The 14,172-nt window shown below is 46.0% G+C and overlaps 2 protein-coding genes across 8 annotated transcripts in view; one reads left to right on the plus strand and one right to left on the minus strand.

Moving 5' to 3' along the window:
- AKT3 (AKT serine/threonine kinase 3) overlaps positions 1-4,245 on the plus strand; it is a 161,998-nt gene extending 157,753 nt beyond the window's left edge. For all 4 annotated transcript variants that reach the window (XM_055810983.1, XM_055810982.1, XM_027779862.2 and 1 more), the window contains one exon: positions 514-4,245. In XM_055810983.1, coding sequence (XP_055666958.1) covers positions 514-599 — 86 coding nt within the window. In that variant the 3' untranslated portion in view covers positions 600-4,245. The remainder of the gene's footprint in view (positions 1-513) is intronic.
- Positions 4,246-7,156: 2,911 nt separating this feature from the next.
- Positions 7,157-14,172, minus strand: part of SDCCAG8 (SHH signaling and ciliogenesis regulator SDCCAG8) — a 116,347-nt gene continuing 109,331 nt past the window's right edge. For 2 of the 4 annotated variants that reach the window (XM_055810978.1, XM_055810977.1), the window contains 3 exons: positions 13,873-13,999; positions 11,894-11,976; positions 7,157-7,295 (listed from right to left, as the gene is read on the minus strand). In XM_055810978.1, the coding sequence (XP_055666953.1) occupies positions 11,926-11,976; positions 13,873-13,999 (178 nt within the window). In that variant the 3' untranslated portion in view covers positions 7,157-7,295; positions 11,894-11,925. Of the gene's footprint in view, positions 7,296-11,893; positions 11,990-13,871; positions 14,000-14,172 lie in introns of those variants that run through there. The other 2 variants (XM_055810981.1, XM_055810979.1) reach the window with 2 other exon arrangements.

Consider the following 14,172-nt stretch of genomic DNA (forward strand, 5'->3'; position numbering starts at 1 on the left):
AATACTGTAGAAATAAATAGTTTACTAAAAAAATAATATGTAAGAATTGAAACACATAGAACCTGCATGAACTGTTCATTTTGGTTTTCCTTCTAACTCTCTGTTAGAAATGGAGGAATACTTAAATGTAACTATGCTAAGATTATAATTTCCTGAACTCACCTTAAGAAACATGGGAACTGGCTGGTTCAATCAGCAATCGGCTTCTGTGCTACCAGGAGCTGGATGTGCTGGTGTGTTTTAATTAGCCTAGAAGGGGCAGTAATGACTGAAGTTCTGAGGTGATAGTCATAGAGAAACGAACGAACCAAACCACCCTGAAATAAGCGGTGACTTACTGAAAGGATGGGAGCATCATTCTCCTCTACGAGGGTAAGCGTATGTGACTCAAGTCTCCCTTTAACTTGAGCCTTCGACTTCAGCATTGAACCCTGAAAGATGTACTGCATATCAGGTGAATAATAACATTTTGTTGCAAATATAATGACATTTTGAACTTCTCCCTTAATACAGATGATGAGGATGGTATGGACTGCATGGACAATGAGAGGCGGCCGCATTTCCCCCAGTTTTCCTACTCTGCAAGTGGACGAGAATAACTTTTTTGTTCTGCTGCTTCACTGTCATCTTAGGTTTCTCACTGAAAATGATTCCTGAACATCACCACCAGTACTAGATCCTACTTAAGATAGCAGGGGCACCTTCAGAGACCATTCCAAATTGAACAAGTGTCTTTCCCAGACCTACCCAAAATCCAGTTTGGTTTTGCATGAAATACGAGATTTTTCTCTACTACGCTCTCCTGCTGTGGCTGCTGCCCACAGTCTCAGCAGAACAGCAATGTCAAGAAGTTACTAACAGTTTCTTTGAAGGTAGATGACTTGACTTCGGCGTTGTACACCTTGTGCGCAAGCGGTCATCTATTTTCCCTCACAGTGGAGGCTAAACAAAAAACGTGTTGGTCTAGCTTATCTTCTTCCAGAAGGTGAATCAAAATTGTAATTAGTCTGAAAAGACTAGTCTATAACATTTTCTTGCATCTGTTTGTGCTGGTTAGAACGAGGAAACATAGGGGTGGTGATGTACATATGCAAGGTTTTTGTTAGGCATATCATTACTTGAAGCAGGTCTCTGTCATTAACATCTGGCTGGAATTTGTTTGGGAAACGTTTGAGAGAAGGACTTAAACTGTTGATATATATAAATATATATATATATTATTTTTTAATTACTGTTGGATACTACAGAAGAAGCAGAAGGGCTGGGCTCACCCAGCCTGCCACTTAGAACTTCCAGGTTCATGTGCAATCACGGAGAATCGAACATTATACATGCAAGAAATGAAGGCGTAAAAGCAGCAGTTGAAGTTGTTTAGGGGTCTTACAATTTGCACCAGATAACATCTTTCTCATGCTTTTCTTTTTCTTTCATGATATACGTCACCTCTGATGGCTGAAGAATGTAGACAGGCATAATGGTATTGCTTTTCACCAAAATGTGTGCACCAAGGTAAACAGGTGTTTGCCTTACTCGTTTTGATTTTGGGTTTGTGAATTAGCTTCTTCTCCAGGTGTTTCACTCTGAATATTCTCCTTTTTTTCCTTTTTTTGTTGGTTTGGTGGGTTGGTTTTTTTTTTTTTTTTTTGTTATACTGCAGTAGTATTTATTTTTAGAGATAAGGATTGTATGTGTCATGTTTGCAAATGCTGCTACGTCTTAGATAGAACAGGCTTATAGCAGTTAATTTTGTAATATATGGAAGGACTGTACAAGCTGAAGGGAATGATGCACTTTTCTCCCACGTGGAAATTCTAACACGGCTCTGAAATTGTACATACTGCTTAGAATCAGATTTTTGTGAATGAAATACTGTTTTTTAATTGTTTGGCAATAGAGGTGAGGAATTCCAACCTCATGTGCCAAAGGGTTAAAAACAAACAGACGAAAAAGCTACGTCTTTGTGCTCCATTGAGGATAAATGTAATGTAAGAGCCTGACAGCACAATAGAAAATTTCGGTTCTGTATGAAGGAATTGCATTTGAACAATGAGACCACAGTGATTACAAGAAAAGCACTTTATTTTAATAAGTAAAAGAGTAAATTTCTGGGATCAGCCGTTCTCGAGAAAGGTTTGCCCTCAACCAAAAGTCTCAGACCCCAGCACGTTACATGTAACTGTGGTACCTGATTGACTGAGTTTAAAACATCGCAAGAAACGCTCCACTGATAGGAAAACGTCTTTCCATTTCCGAAGATCTGTATCTAACAGCACATGTGCATAAACTTTAGCTTTGATCTTCAGCAATGATAATCTTAATAATAAACCCCTTGGTGCTAGGAGTCGGGACACAGCGCAGTGCCGCGATAGCGCGCGCCTGCCCTTGCTAACGACACCTGAAAAGCCGGACTCCATGGGATTATCATTGGAAGTATCTCTGCGTTCGGGTCCTGTTAGCTCCCACGAAGACTGTGATATCGCAGAGTGTTACTGGTTGCGTTGTGTGAATGAGTAGCTGAGTCTGAAAGGCGAGATGTTCCTACGCAGATGCCTCAGCCTCTTGACGTGGAACGCCGAGTGCCCCGGCATGAAGCCCACTGCTGGCAGTGCACGTGCTGGGACGGTCAAGGGGTAGACGGGCATTTTAGCAAGGCAGCTAAAGACGCAGACTAATTTAGACAATTTTTCGTGTTTCGTGTTTTATCTTTAGTAACGGATGGATAATCAGTCAGAAATATATCACGATGTATATTTAACTATGTAGGATCTCCTGCTGTCACCTTGTAACACTAAACACGTGCAGAGATTATCCCTCTACGGCAAGAGAGGAGCACAGCAAACGCGTTGCAGGTCTGTTCTGCGCTGGTAGTGTGGAGGTGTCTACACTGACACAGCGAGTGAGTGACTGAAATAACCGAGTACCTAATAGATAGATGGGCATTAATTAGTTCTCTGCAAAGGCCTCGTGCTTAGAGACTAAAACTACGGCGACTCAAAACTCCGTGTTACATGCCTGTGTTTTTTCCCTATGTTTTCAGCTTGTAATAGCAATAAGTTTCTTGACATGAGGCACCTCAAGCTAATGACAACGGGTGCCGCACCTCTGGCCAGCTGTTCCTTGCCTGCAGAAGCAGCCCTGTGGTTAGCTCTCCATCGCGCAGCTAGTTAGAACGCGGTTTGCGGTAAATATTTGTCAGTGAATAATTTGAAAACCTTCTAAGACTTCACTTTGCGTTTGTATTGTCTGCCTTCCAAAACATCACTGATCAAGTTTATGCTACGGAGAGAGCCAGCGGCCGCTGGTGCTGCCGGGGGTTGGCGGGTTCTCTCTCTTACCAGTGTTAGAAACGGGTGAAAGACAAATGGGCAAGCGGTGCCCGGGGAAACTTTTGAAGCTCTTCTTTTGCTGTGCGCGGTTGCGGTTGGATTTGGACAGGAGGCGGAGGCTGGTTACCTTGGCGAGCCTTTTGAGCACAGTACGTTTCAGACCTGAGTCCAGCTTGTACTGCCTTCCATGACATACTATGCCCTCTTGTACTGCAGCCATCTCGGAGGAAATAGGTCATTTCTGTTTGGATTTTGGCAGTTTTGCACACGGCTTCGCTTTTCACACTAATCCATCTTCCAGTACATTCCTGTTGCTTAAAGAACATTTATTCCAGTATTGTTTTACGTTCTTCTTCCATCTTTACTTGCGGCTTCTTAAAGCTGACTGTTCTTGCAGGGGCCATGTGCTTCTCCTAGAGTACAAAAGTAAGGTCTTTCCTTACTAACTGCAGGGTCTATATATTACACCTCAATGTACACACTTTGCTGCTACTGTTTGTACTGTCTACAGTAGAATTTCCTTATCTTGCTCCTGGTAGTGCATTACAGGCAAGCATGAAATGTAAAGTATTTATTTAAATAAAAACCTCTAAATTGGTAATTGAATTACCTCCCTGTAGCTTTAGAGTTTGTGACATTTCTTGACCTTGCTAGTTCTTTCATTAGATCCATGCAAGATCTAGTCATATGGTTAAGGATATTAAGCAGACACGATTATGAACCCAAGAAACCGTATTACTGTTGGTCATACTTAAACTGTTTATTTCCTTAAGTATATGACCCACAAGGATGTGAAATAACTACAAGAAACTGTTTTTGTACACTGTACATCCTTAGTATTTTTACACGTATATGATAGGGATGCACATTATTTTCCTTCGTACAGACAGCTTAAATAAAGCACTATGTCAATCTGCTACTTCTGTGTTTTTTAATGCTAACTTGTTCTGGAGGTTTGTAAATATATATATATATATATGTTCAAGCTTGCCACAAAGGACGTATTTTTTTATATCTGCACATTACTATTAAATATCTTAGAGGATAAAATTCCTAAGTTGGTCTGTGTCAGAGAAAGAAAAACCGAAATGAGAAGGCTATATTGCAGATTACAAAAGATTTCTCAAGTTTTGGGTTAAATATTTACTTCATATTTTAAAGTAATTTTATATAGGTTAGATGTTTCAATCCTGAAATGCACAAAGAATTTACTTAATTTCTTCTTACAAGAAAATGTACATCGTTATTTTTTTATCACTGTATATATAATGATCTGTGCATGTTTAGTTACAAGTTTTATTTGCTGTGAGAAGTCCTAGTGATAACTGTAACTCGCTGTGACGTATTTCAAATACTGGGTGATCAGTTTCAGCTTGTAAATTACTAAGTTACAGTATTGTTAAAAAAAAAAAAAGTTTTTATGACTAAGCAAGATGTATCTGTGCTTTGGACCGAGGCTGTTTCCACACAGGTGGTTCATGTTTACTCTACGAGGTGTATGTCACTTGTAAAAGCAAATTTGGGTTACACTTGTGAAGTAACGCTTGCACAGGGCTACGTTCCTATCAGAACACCCACAACGGATTTGCCATCTGATGAAATTCGTGTAGCCTCACATCCCATAGCACAGCGCGTTAGGGTGAGGAGAGGAACCAGCGGGAAGGTGGGATTTGCAGGGCACCTCGGAGTGGGACTCGTTGAAGCCCGCAGGCTGGCGCCGGGCCCTTGGGGCCAGCCCGGCAGGAGGGCGGAGTGTCCCTGCGGCGCTCGGGTTGTAGCTCGGCGCTCGGTTGCGAATGCTGCCCTGGAATAGAGGTGCCTCATCCAGGTCTCAGGTTCTTTCCTCTTTTCTCCTTTTTGCTTCCCTCACCTCCGGCAGGGGCAGGCGGCCGGCCGCTGGAGCGGCGGTACTGGGAGGTCAGGATGCGGCAGCGGCAGGACCGGGCAGGCTGCGTCCTGCGGCGCGGGGTTGCGCTCTGGCTGCGGAGGTGGGATTGCCTGGATTTGATCGCCTGGTCTGACACGCGTAAGCTTTGTAAAACGAAACATTTTGTGCCCAAGTAGAAGTGGGGGCGGGGGGAGAACCATGAGACAGGCAGACCTGGTGCTGTCTGCGCCTAACGGCTAATTAATTGCTATGAAGCAGAGTAGCTGCTGCAGGGAAATTGATTCCTTCTAGGCTCCCAGCACCGTAACGGGTTGTGCCGACGCCTGGGATGAGTATGAAAACCTCCTTCCAGCTGCATATCCTGGCAGCCCAGGATGCGTTGGTCAAGTCAGGCCGGTACGGGTGGGTGGGTGGCTAGCAGGCAGCAGTGTGCGGCCACCAGCAGCCACCTGGCAGGTGAGGCAGGGCCAGAAAGGTTGAGGGTCCAGTTGTGCCGTGGGCTGGGGCACGGCAGCTCCTGGATCTCAGTGAAGCCTACGTGTTGGGACGAGGTGCCAGAGTTCCTTTGCGCGCGTAGCCTATACGCACTTTCTCCTATTTTAAACACAGATTTATGCTGTGGAGTAATAAAAAATAAATTTAAAAAAAAAAAGTTTGCATATTCCTACATTTATAAATGTATATTCTTACCTGTGTAACCATCTATAAAGTAGTGACACTTAAAAAATTGTCAGCCTCGTTTCTACGGAAAACACCTAGAGTTCGAGTAGAGAGAACTTTCTGTCATCAGGCTTGCTCAGACCTGAGGCCGTTCTAAGCCTGATGAGCGTCAGATTGGTGAAGCAGTTCAGCGAGGCGATCAGATGTGTTTGGCAGTTTAATATGGCAGGAAATTGAAATAGGGAGGAAAAACCACTTTGATGTTAGGGGCCGAACCACTAATAATTCTTCAAATACAAGGGAAGGAAAGATTGTGTCCCACCGCAAACGGTAACTTACCGCATGTGGTGTTACTCCCATTTTTGTTACGGTTTATGCGTTCGTGCTGGCTGAGGTAGCTTTATGAACAGGGACCTGTTCTTTGCACTTTCCCCCCCCCCCTTTACTAGTGCAATTCTACAACTACACTGAAGGTAATAGGTGTAGAAACTATTTTTCTTATGCACTTGGTTTATCCTACACTAGTTAGCAGAAGATTGAGATAAATTCTTTCAGAAACAGTCTCCTATTTGGAAAGTAACTTTTAAAAAGAGAAGCGTGCAGTTAACCAGCAAGCAGGCCTCCAAATGTTGTGAGTTTTGAAGCCGGGTTCAGCTGGTGCCCAGCAGTGAGACTGCCACATCTTTGCCGGTGGAAAAATCCGGCATCGCCACATCGGTGCCGAGAGCTGGGTACCTCGCGTGAAGGCTGATCCGGACGGACCGAGGGTTCCCTTAAAGGCTTTAGCCAGGGAAATGTTTTACGAAGGGAAACCTGCCCCGTGGAAATTCTTCCACATTATATGGAATCCTTCTCCGTTGTTCGTAATGCTTTTCTGCTGGCTGAGTAGTTGTTGAGACTCTCGCTTCGGTATAAAAAGCGACAAGTGCCCTGTACAAATCAAGTTCCCAGGTAGATTCTGGTCATGAATGTTAGAAGCAGGAGCGCAGCGTGCTTGCGCGGGACTTGGGAACAGCCCCCTTCTCCCTCCTCCCCGTGCGCACGCCTTCCCTGGAGTTCACAAGGACAGAACTAGGAAAACAAGAACCTAATTTAAGTTTATTGGTACCAGTCTGTAAATAAGACAGCTATGTTCAATTACAAAAATAGATAAAAAGATTTTATAAAGACTTGTACAAATTACAAATTAAGTCCACGCTATAAAAAATAGCTGTTAAAGCTGGCTCGCGAGCCTCGTCTGTTCGGAAAAGGCTGGGCTGTCCCCTGGGAAGCGCGGTAGGCTGGCAAGGCTGCGGGATATGGGTGAGTCTGGAGTTAAAACCAAATAGAGAGCAGGTGAAATCGGCCAGCAGCGTGCCTGGTGGCTGCAGGGGTGTCTCTGGGTGAGCCTCGGCCAGGGGTCAGCCAGGTGCAGAGCAGACCTGAAAGATAAAAGGAGGCGGCGGGCGGGTAAGTAAGTAGCCTGTATTGCCTGGCCGCTGGTTCTCATTTGCGTCACTTCAGCCTGTGGGTGAGTTCTCAGAAGAGAAACGCAGACCTGGTTACAGCCCGGTAATGCACCACGGTGTAAACAGGCGCCGCTCCAAGCCTGCGCTTCCCGCAGCCCTGCTGCCCTCGCCTCCCTGCAATCACAAGTCTTACAGGTAGCAAGAACAGGAGCTATTTGATTTCGGAAAAACCCCAGGATCTCCGTGAGCTTTAGACACGGCTCGTACTTAGCAGTGAAGAGCTGAGCCCTTGTTTTGGGGCACGTCTGAGGTCCTGCCCCTTCTCCTTCCCAGGAGGGTGGCAGGTGGGTGCCAGCCCATGCGCGGGGTGGGCAGCTGCAGCGACATGAGGCGCCGCCGCCCAGGGGGCCAGTAGGAAACTTCCCCCGCTGTGGGAAGGGTGACGCGCAGTGCCGAAGCTCTTGCGGAGCTGTTGGTTTTGCTTCCGCGGTAGCACTTCAGGGCTGAGTTACAAGCGAAACCTCAAACTCGATTGGAGCTGGGGAGCTACCTAGAATGAAGCCGCTGGAGTTCCAAAGTTTGAATTTAAGAGATGTAAATGACCTCAGAAATAAAAATAAACTTTCTACTTTGGCTGGTTTTGCATTAGAGGACTAAAGGGTTTTGGTGGTTTTTTTCCCCCTTAGTTGGTAAGGCAATTAAAGTGGAGAAAAGGAGAATTGATGAAGCTGCAGTTCACTAAAGAACGAATTAATAACATGGTACTTTCCCCCCCCAAAATACACGCACTAACACCAACTGGCTAAAGTTGTGCCTGCAACCAGGGTGAGGCAAAACGAACTACAGCCACCGAGCACCCTGGGGCTTGAATTCCATCAGTGGCGGGCTAGGGACAGCCAGAGGACACCCACCCTGCTGCTGTAAGCCCCAGCGTTACGGCCGGGGTTAGTGCATGGGCAGAAGCTTGAGAAAGGCAAAACCCCCGCAAACAATCAGCTCCCGCCGAAGCCTCCTGGCAGCAGGTGCCGTTGTGGGTGGCTCACAGTGTCCCCGAGCAGCCCCCTCCCCTGCTGCGCAGCTGCCCATCGTGGCCCAGGCGGTAGCCCTGCGCCTTGGCTCGCTGCTCGCCCCCTGCGCTGCCAAAGCGAGCGTGCCCAGCTGCACCCCGAGGCAGAGACTCGCCCCTCTCCAGGCACCCCTTTGCCAACTTCCAAACCTTCCTACCCAGGAATTGTCACGCTGTCATATATGCCTCTAACTCAATAGCTTAGCCTTTCCCTCTTCTCATCCCCTACAGCCACAGAAAGCATTCCACTGCCCTGCCCGTGTGCTTGCACACCAGTCAGGTACCAGTACTTCCAGCCCAAAGCCTTGGGGGGCCTCCTGCCACCCAGTGTTAACGCTCTGCGAGATGCTGACCGTCCTCAAGCGGGCGTTTCTCCACCTGACCACAGCCTGGCCTTAACCGCTTTGAAAATACCGCGCCGACACCGGCCGAGCCCCTGTGTGCCCCCTGTACGGCAGCCTGGATGCCAAAGCAGTCGTTTAAGATGCGCAGGTCTCTTAACGAGATGGCCACGCATCCGTCACTCCGCATGCCCAGGTGACTGGGGTGGTGCCAGCGCACGCCTCTTACCAGTCTTGAAGTTTCCGCTCCTCCCAGCGGCACGCTGGGACCCAGTGAGCCCCTGCGGCACGGCACGGCCTGCCCAGGCTCCTGCCCACACCCCCGCCTCCCTCAGGGGCACCCCTTTATCTGGGTGCTGGGGTATGCAGAGGGCGCAGGCTGGGCGTTTGGGTAGGAGCAGAACCACGTCACGCCGAGCGGTTTGGCTGCGGCTGCTGTACGCGTGAAGGGGGGAGAGGAGCCGCCAGCTGCCTCTCGGCGAGGAAGCGCTCGGGTGGCGCAGGTGCCTCAGTCCGCCCCGGCACAGCTGCAGACCCCAAGGTGGAGCGCCGGGGAGGCCAGGTTTCGCTCCTGAGCTCTGCTCAGCTCTGCCCACTGGCCAGGCACCGCACAAGCGGTCCGGGCCTCCTACGGCTGCAGATTCACAGACTGAAGAGCTAAACACTAGGTGATGCAGCACTTGAAGTGTCCCACCAGGGCAGCCAGGTACCAAGCAGCAGGCTCTCTTTATCCCCTCCTGTCACAGTTTCATTCTCATCACCTCTGACTAAACTCCATCCAAGCAGTAATGAAGACTTTGCTTTCAGCTGCTTAAAAAAAACCCCAAACCGAACCAAAAAACCAACACCAACCTGTCTGTGGAATGGCTCTGGCTGGTACCAATGCCTGGCAGAGGCACATTAAGACACTAAAACCCCCGCAGCCCCGCAGCCCTCCCCCCCGTAACCTCAGCAGCCTTCAGGTCTCCCGAAGAACACTTGAGGGCTGCGTAAGGATCAGCCTGAATCACTTCTGACATCAGAGATGGACGAGCTGCTTTTTTGCTGGACATAAAGCTCCCCTTCTGTAACACATCGTGAAAACCAGTGCAAATGGGGTGTTCGGGGGCACGTCACCTGCTGCATCCCTGCTGGAACCTCACTGAAAATTCCTGCTGACAAGAAACCAAAGCAAACCAGCCCTGGGGAACAGCTGGAACTCGGCAGCACCTCCCACGGAGCCACCAGAGGGGCCAGGACGGGCCTATAGTCACGGGTGGGTATATTCTAACTTCTGTTCAGGAGAAGGGCCGTCTCTTGGCAGGCGTGCTCGCTGTGGAGAGACATCTGTAATGAGGGAGGAGATGGTTTTAGTGGCTGCGCCATAGGGACAGCGGGGTTCAAGCCAGGGAGGGGCTGGCTGGCCGGAGGAGCCGTTTGAGGGGAAGCAGAGCAGCACCACGGGACGGGCACCCTGGCTGGAGGTGACCCCCCCCGGCCCAAACACCGCCAGGCCGGCCAGCACCCCCTTCCAGCAGCCGGCGGCTGCCGGGGGGTTAGCAACCGGCACAAACGCTTTTCTGTCAAGCTGAGGGACACACCAAGGCAGATCCTGGAGTGAGGAGCATCCCAGCTTTCAGAAACGTGCTCACGCCGGCTGGGCAGCACTCGGTAATCGCAGCTCAGGGGGTTGTGGGCCACGCTACACACTTGGGGTTAGTACCTGCGTGGGAGGGGAGCGAAGTATTTCTCATCCTCTGACTTGCAGCAAGTTGCAGTATAAGAGACGGTCAAAGGTAGAAACTCAAAACTTGAACCTTTTGAAAACTTTCACAGTGAGAGGTATACATCCCATAATTAAACTGCTGACTTTTTATGTGGACCTGAGTATGTTATGCTGGGCAGACCGTTAATAAACATTAGTGCCATCTATTAAGTGTTTGCTTAATGGCCTGTAAGATCGGGCCACATTTTCATCCTGGTCCTTTTCAGCTCTATGAACATGAAAATTACAGTGCGAGCATCTTCCTGTTGTAGCAGGTGGCTATTCTGAAATAATACCGAGCTTCTTGCCGTAATAGGAGATTAAACATAACTATTTTAAAAGCACGTAATTCACTGCTGAGAATGAAAAAGATGTTTTCGAAAACTGTAGTACTTGTCTTGGTCACTCCTTCAGAAGGATGCTAAAAGCCTCTTAACTCAACGTTGCCTGTAAGGGAATTCAGCATGTCGCAGGATCAGGTATTTCTTTTATGGTGATTTTTTTTGCATTCACTTTAAACCCCAGAATTTTCCTTATAGCATCAAATGAGTTTTCCATGAAAACCAGACTCTCAAAACACCAGAATGCGGTGGGATTTAAAGACATCCTTCTTCCTCTCTCTTTTTCTTTCTCTTCTCCATCTCCCCACTGCCTATACCAAACACTAACACTAGAAATAAAAACTGCAGAGGAAGTAACCAGAGTTTTGAAAACAAATCCTATGAAGGTTACAGGTTCGTCAGCGTTTGTTTCAGCTAGTTTAAAATCTGGGACTTTTAAATTAAAGTAACTCTTAAAGGCAATAGGAGCAGCTCTAACAGCTGTAACTCCAACAGAACCGCTTCGAGTACGATTATATAAATCATGTTTCTTTCAACAAGACAGTAACTTTTATAATTCATTACAAAACAAATTGTAGCCTGTCTGAACAAAGAGAGAGAGTTCAGCTTCCTTGTGAGGAAAATACTACTGGAAATGACAAAACTAACCAATTCCAAATCAAAAGACAAACACTCAGTGATTATCCAGACCAAAAAGTACCTATGGTAAGATCGGAGTTCTAGAACTTCCTACCTTGCTAAAAGTTTTATGTTCCCCTTTCCCACCAATTTAAATTTTTTAAGTTTTGGGGTTTTGTGGGTTTTTGTGGTTTTTTTGTTGGTTTTTTTGTTGGTTTTTTTTTAATTCTGTCAGGTAAACCTGTCTTTGCTGTGGAGTGCTTGTCCTAAATTTTTTAGTGCTTAAGAAAAACAAACACAAAAAGCTCTAACAATTTCAAACCCAAAAATGTTTCAAACACTTCCTTCTCCCTTTTGTCTTGAAGTGTTTGCCAGATTCAACCCACATCTGCAAATAGTTTTAGTCCTCCTTTCCTCTCCCTCCCCTCTCTCTATATATAGGATATAGAAAAAATACCTACTTCTGCTCACTTCTCTTTATCCATCCAGGTTTTTACTTGATTCCATCTGTGTCCTGTTTGAGATCTGCATCCCATTTTTTTTCCTGAAATATGCAACTGCAGTTACTAGTGGCTTATGTTCCAAGATACAATAGCACATTTGGGTTAGTGTATTTTACATAATTTTTAAAAGATTAGGTATGACTGGTTTCTCCCTCTTCCCCCCATCAAATAATGATAATAAAAAGTTAAATTATTACAAAGGAGAACTGTTGAACAATACGGTAAAATGTGGAATATGATATCACTTTCCCCTTCAATTGACACCAATTCTGCAATGGATTTTAAAAAAATGTATTTCTACACTAACTACATACATCTTTCTGTAGTTAAAGGCTCCCATTTATGGTGAGCTGCTCTTCAGTTTTCTTAAAACAAGTGTCTGATATTGCAGGCTGCTTTTTTTGGCTGAATTCCAATTCCCAGAGAACCACTGTTGCTTTAAATAGCTGCAAATAGATTTTTAGGACTCATTTTGTAATAATTTTTTATATCATTCTTCTCTTCTGAGTGTTCTCAAGTTAAAAAGTATCCTCTGGAGCACAATTAACTTGTAATGAACATAAAGAAGGAAGCTTTTGCCAGTCAGGTCTTGCTAGCAGTACGGCATCCGAATGATTTTTGTGCTTCTGCCCAACTTCATAAAAGCACGCTTGCTTCCAGATAAAATAGATTATCAATAACAAAATCCCTGTGGACCATGTAAAATCGGTTCACGCTACCACGAGTGCTTCCCTTCAAACAGAAATCTTAATTTGCTTTTCTGAACAACCCCCTTCTTAAACTATCTTACAGAGAGAACACTATGGTTGCCCTGAAATTTGCCAGTAGTTACTACATGCTGATAACCTCACCCCACCTTGAGCTACCAAGTTTGCCTACAACAACAGAAAATCCCATGAAACCAAACACACTGACATGATTAACGACTTAACAAAGTATGGATTTAATAGTATGAGTTAAGTATTTTGGCCAATTCATGTTCTATTTACTGCTAGGTGTGCTCCTGGACTCAGTTCCTACACTGAATGTCTTTCGTTACCTCGTTAACAGGACTCCAGTTATCCCGGGCAAACTCACTAGTTCACGAGTTAGAAAGCATCGTGATATTGTTAAATTAGTTCATCTACTTAGTCACAAAACGAGGGTTTGATTTGTTAATGGTTTTACTGAAAACCTCATTCTGTGCTTGCTAGTTCTCCCTCTTCTTTTTGTGAAACAAGAATGACAAACCAACCCCCCACCCATGCAGCCCTCTCCTTTATTTCCAAAGCGCTGACTGACTGAAGAGCAGTGGCCAAAAACATAAAAAACCCCACCCCAACAGTCCACAAGCAGCCACAGCTTCCTAGGGACCACTGGGAACAAGAGTCAGTCCTGCTAGAGATGCAGGGCAGTGGACAGTGCTCAGGCACGAGCATGTGCACCATCCCACATTAGGGTGAGTGGTCATGGAGTAGCAGGAAAGATAAGTGACTTTTTTTTAAAAAAAAAGGGCGGAAAAAACACCACAAAGTGGTAGGAGGACTGAAGGCTGACAAATGTCAGCACAAATGTCAGCAAAAAGCTCAGAGAGATTATCAACACCAAGCTACCGTTTAAACATTATTGCTGTTAAAGAACAATTTCCCTTATCTCTGAAAAAGGAACACAAAATCTTCTGATAACAAAGCTAGGAACTGTCACCAAGAGGAACTTCTGCTGTTTTATAGCCACTTCAGAACACTTTCTTCATTTAGTTTAGGTTTAAGTGAGACTCAGGTCCAGCTGCCAGTCTCTTTCCAATTGCATGGATTTTTTATTTTTTTTTTTTCATAAGGTAATGCCTTATTTTAAACAACAGCAACAAAATCCAACAGCTGAAATGAGACTGCTGGCAGATTTTCCTGCTAAAGCTGCAGAATATTCCCCTCAGACTTGCCTTCCTTTTGGCACAGTACCTGTGTTCGCAGAAACTGCACCTCTTCTGTAAGCAGCTGCTTCTCTTTGAAGAGCTGATTCTGTTTGTTGAGCAACTCCACTAACTGCTGGGCAGTGGCCTGGCAGTGCTTGTCAAGCTGCTGTAACCTGGGAAAAAAAAATAGATAAAAGGGTTGCAGAGCATCTGAAGTCGGAGTTCATGGTAGAAGCTTTGATGTTCGCACTGGCGGTTGCAGCTCCCAGATGACAGAGCTCAGTCTGGTGGTTGGGCTGAGACTGCTCCTCGGGTGGGCATTCGGTATATTTTACCTTCACACTTT

This window comes from Falco peregrinus, chromosome 7 (genome assembly GCF_023634155.1).
Source record: "Falco peregrinus isolate bFalPer1 chromosome 7, bFalPer1.pri, whole genome shotgun sequence".
NCBI classification, from domain to species: domain Eukaryota; kingdom Metazoa; phylum Chordata; class Aves; order Falconiformes; family Falconidae; genus Falco; species Falco peregrinus.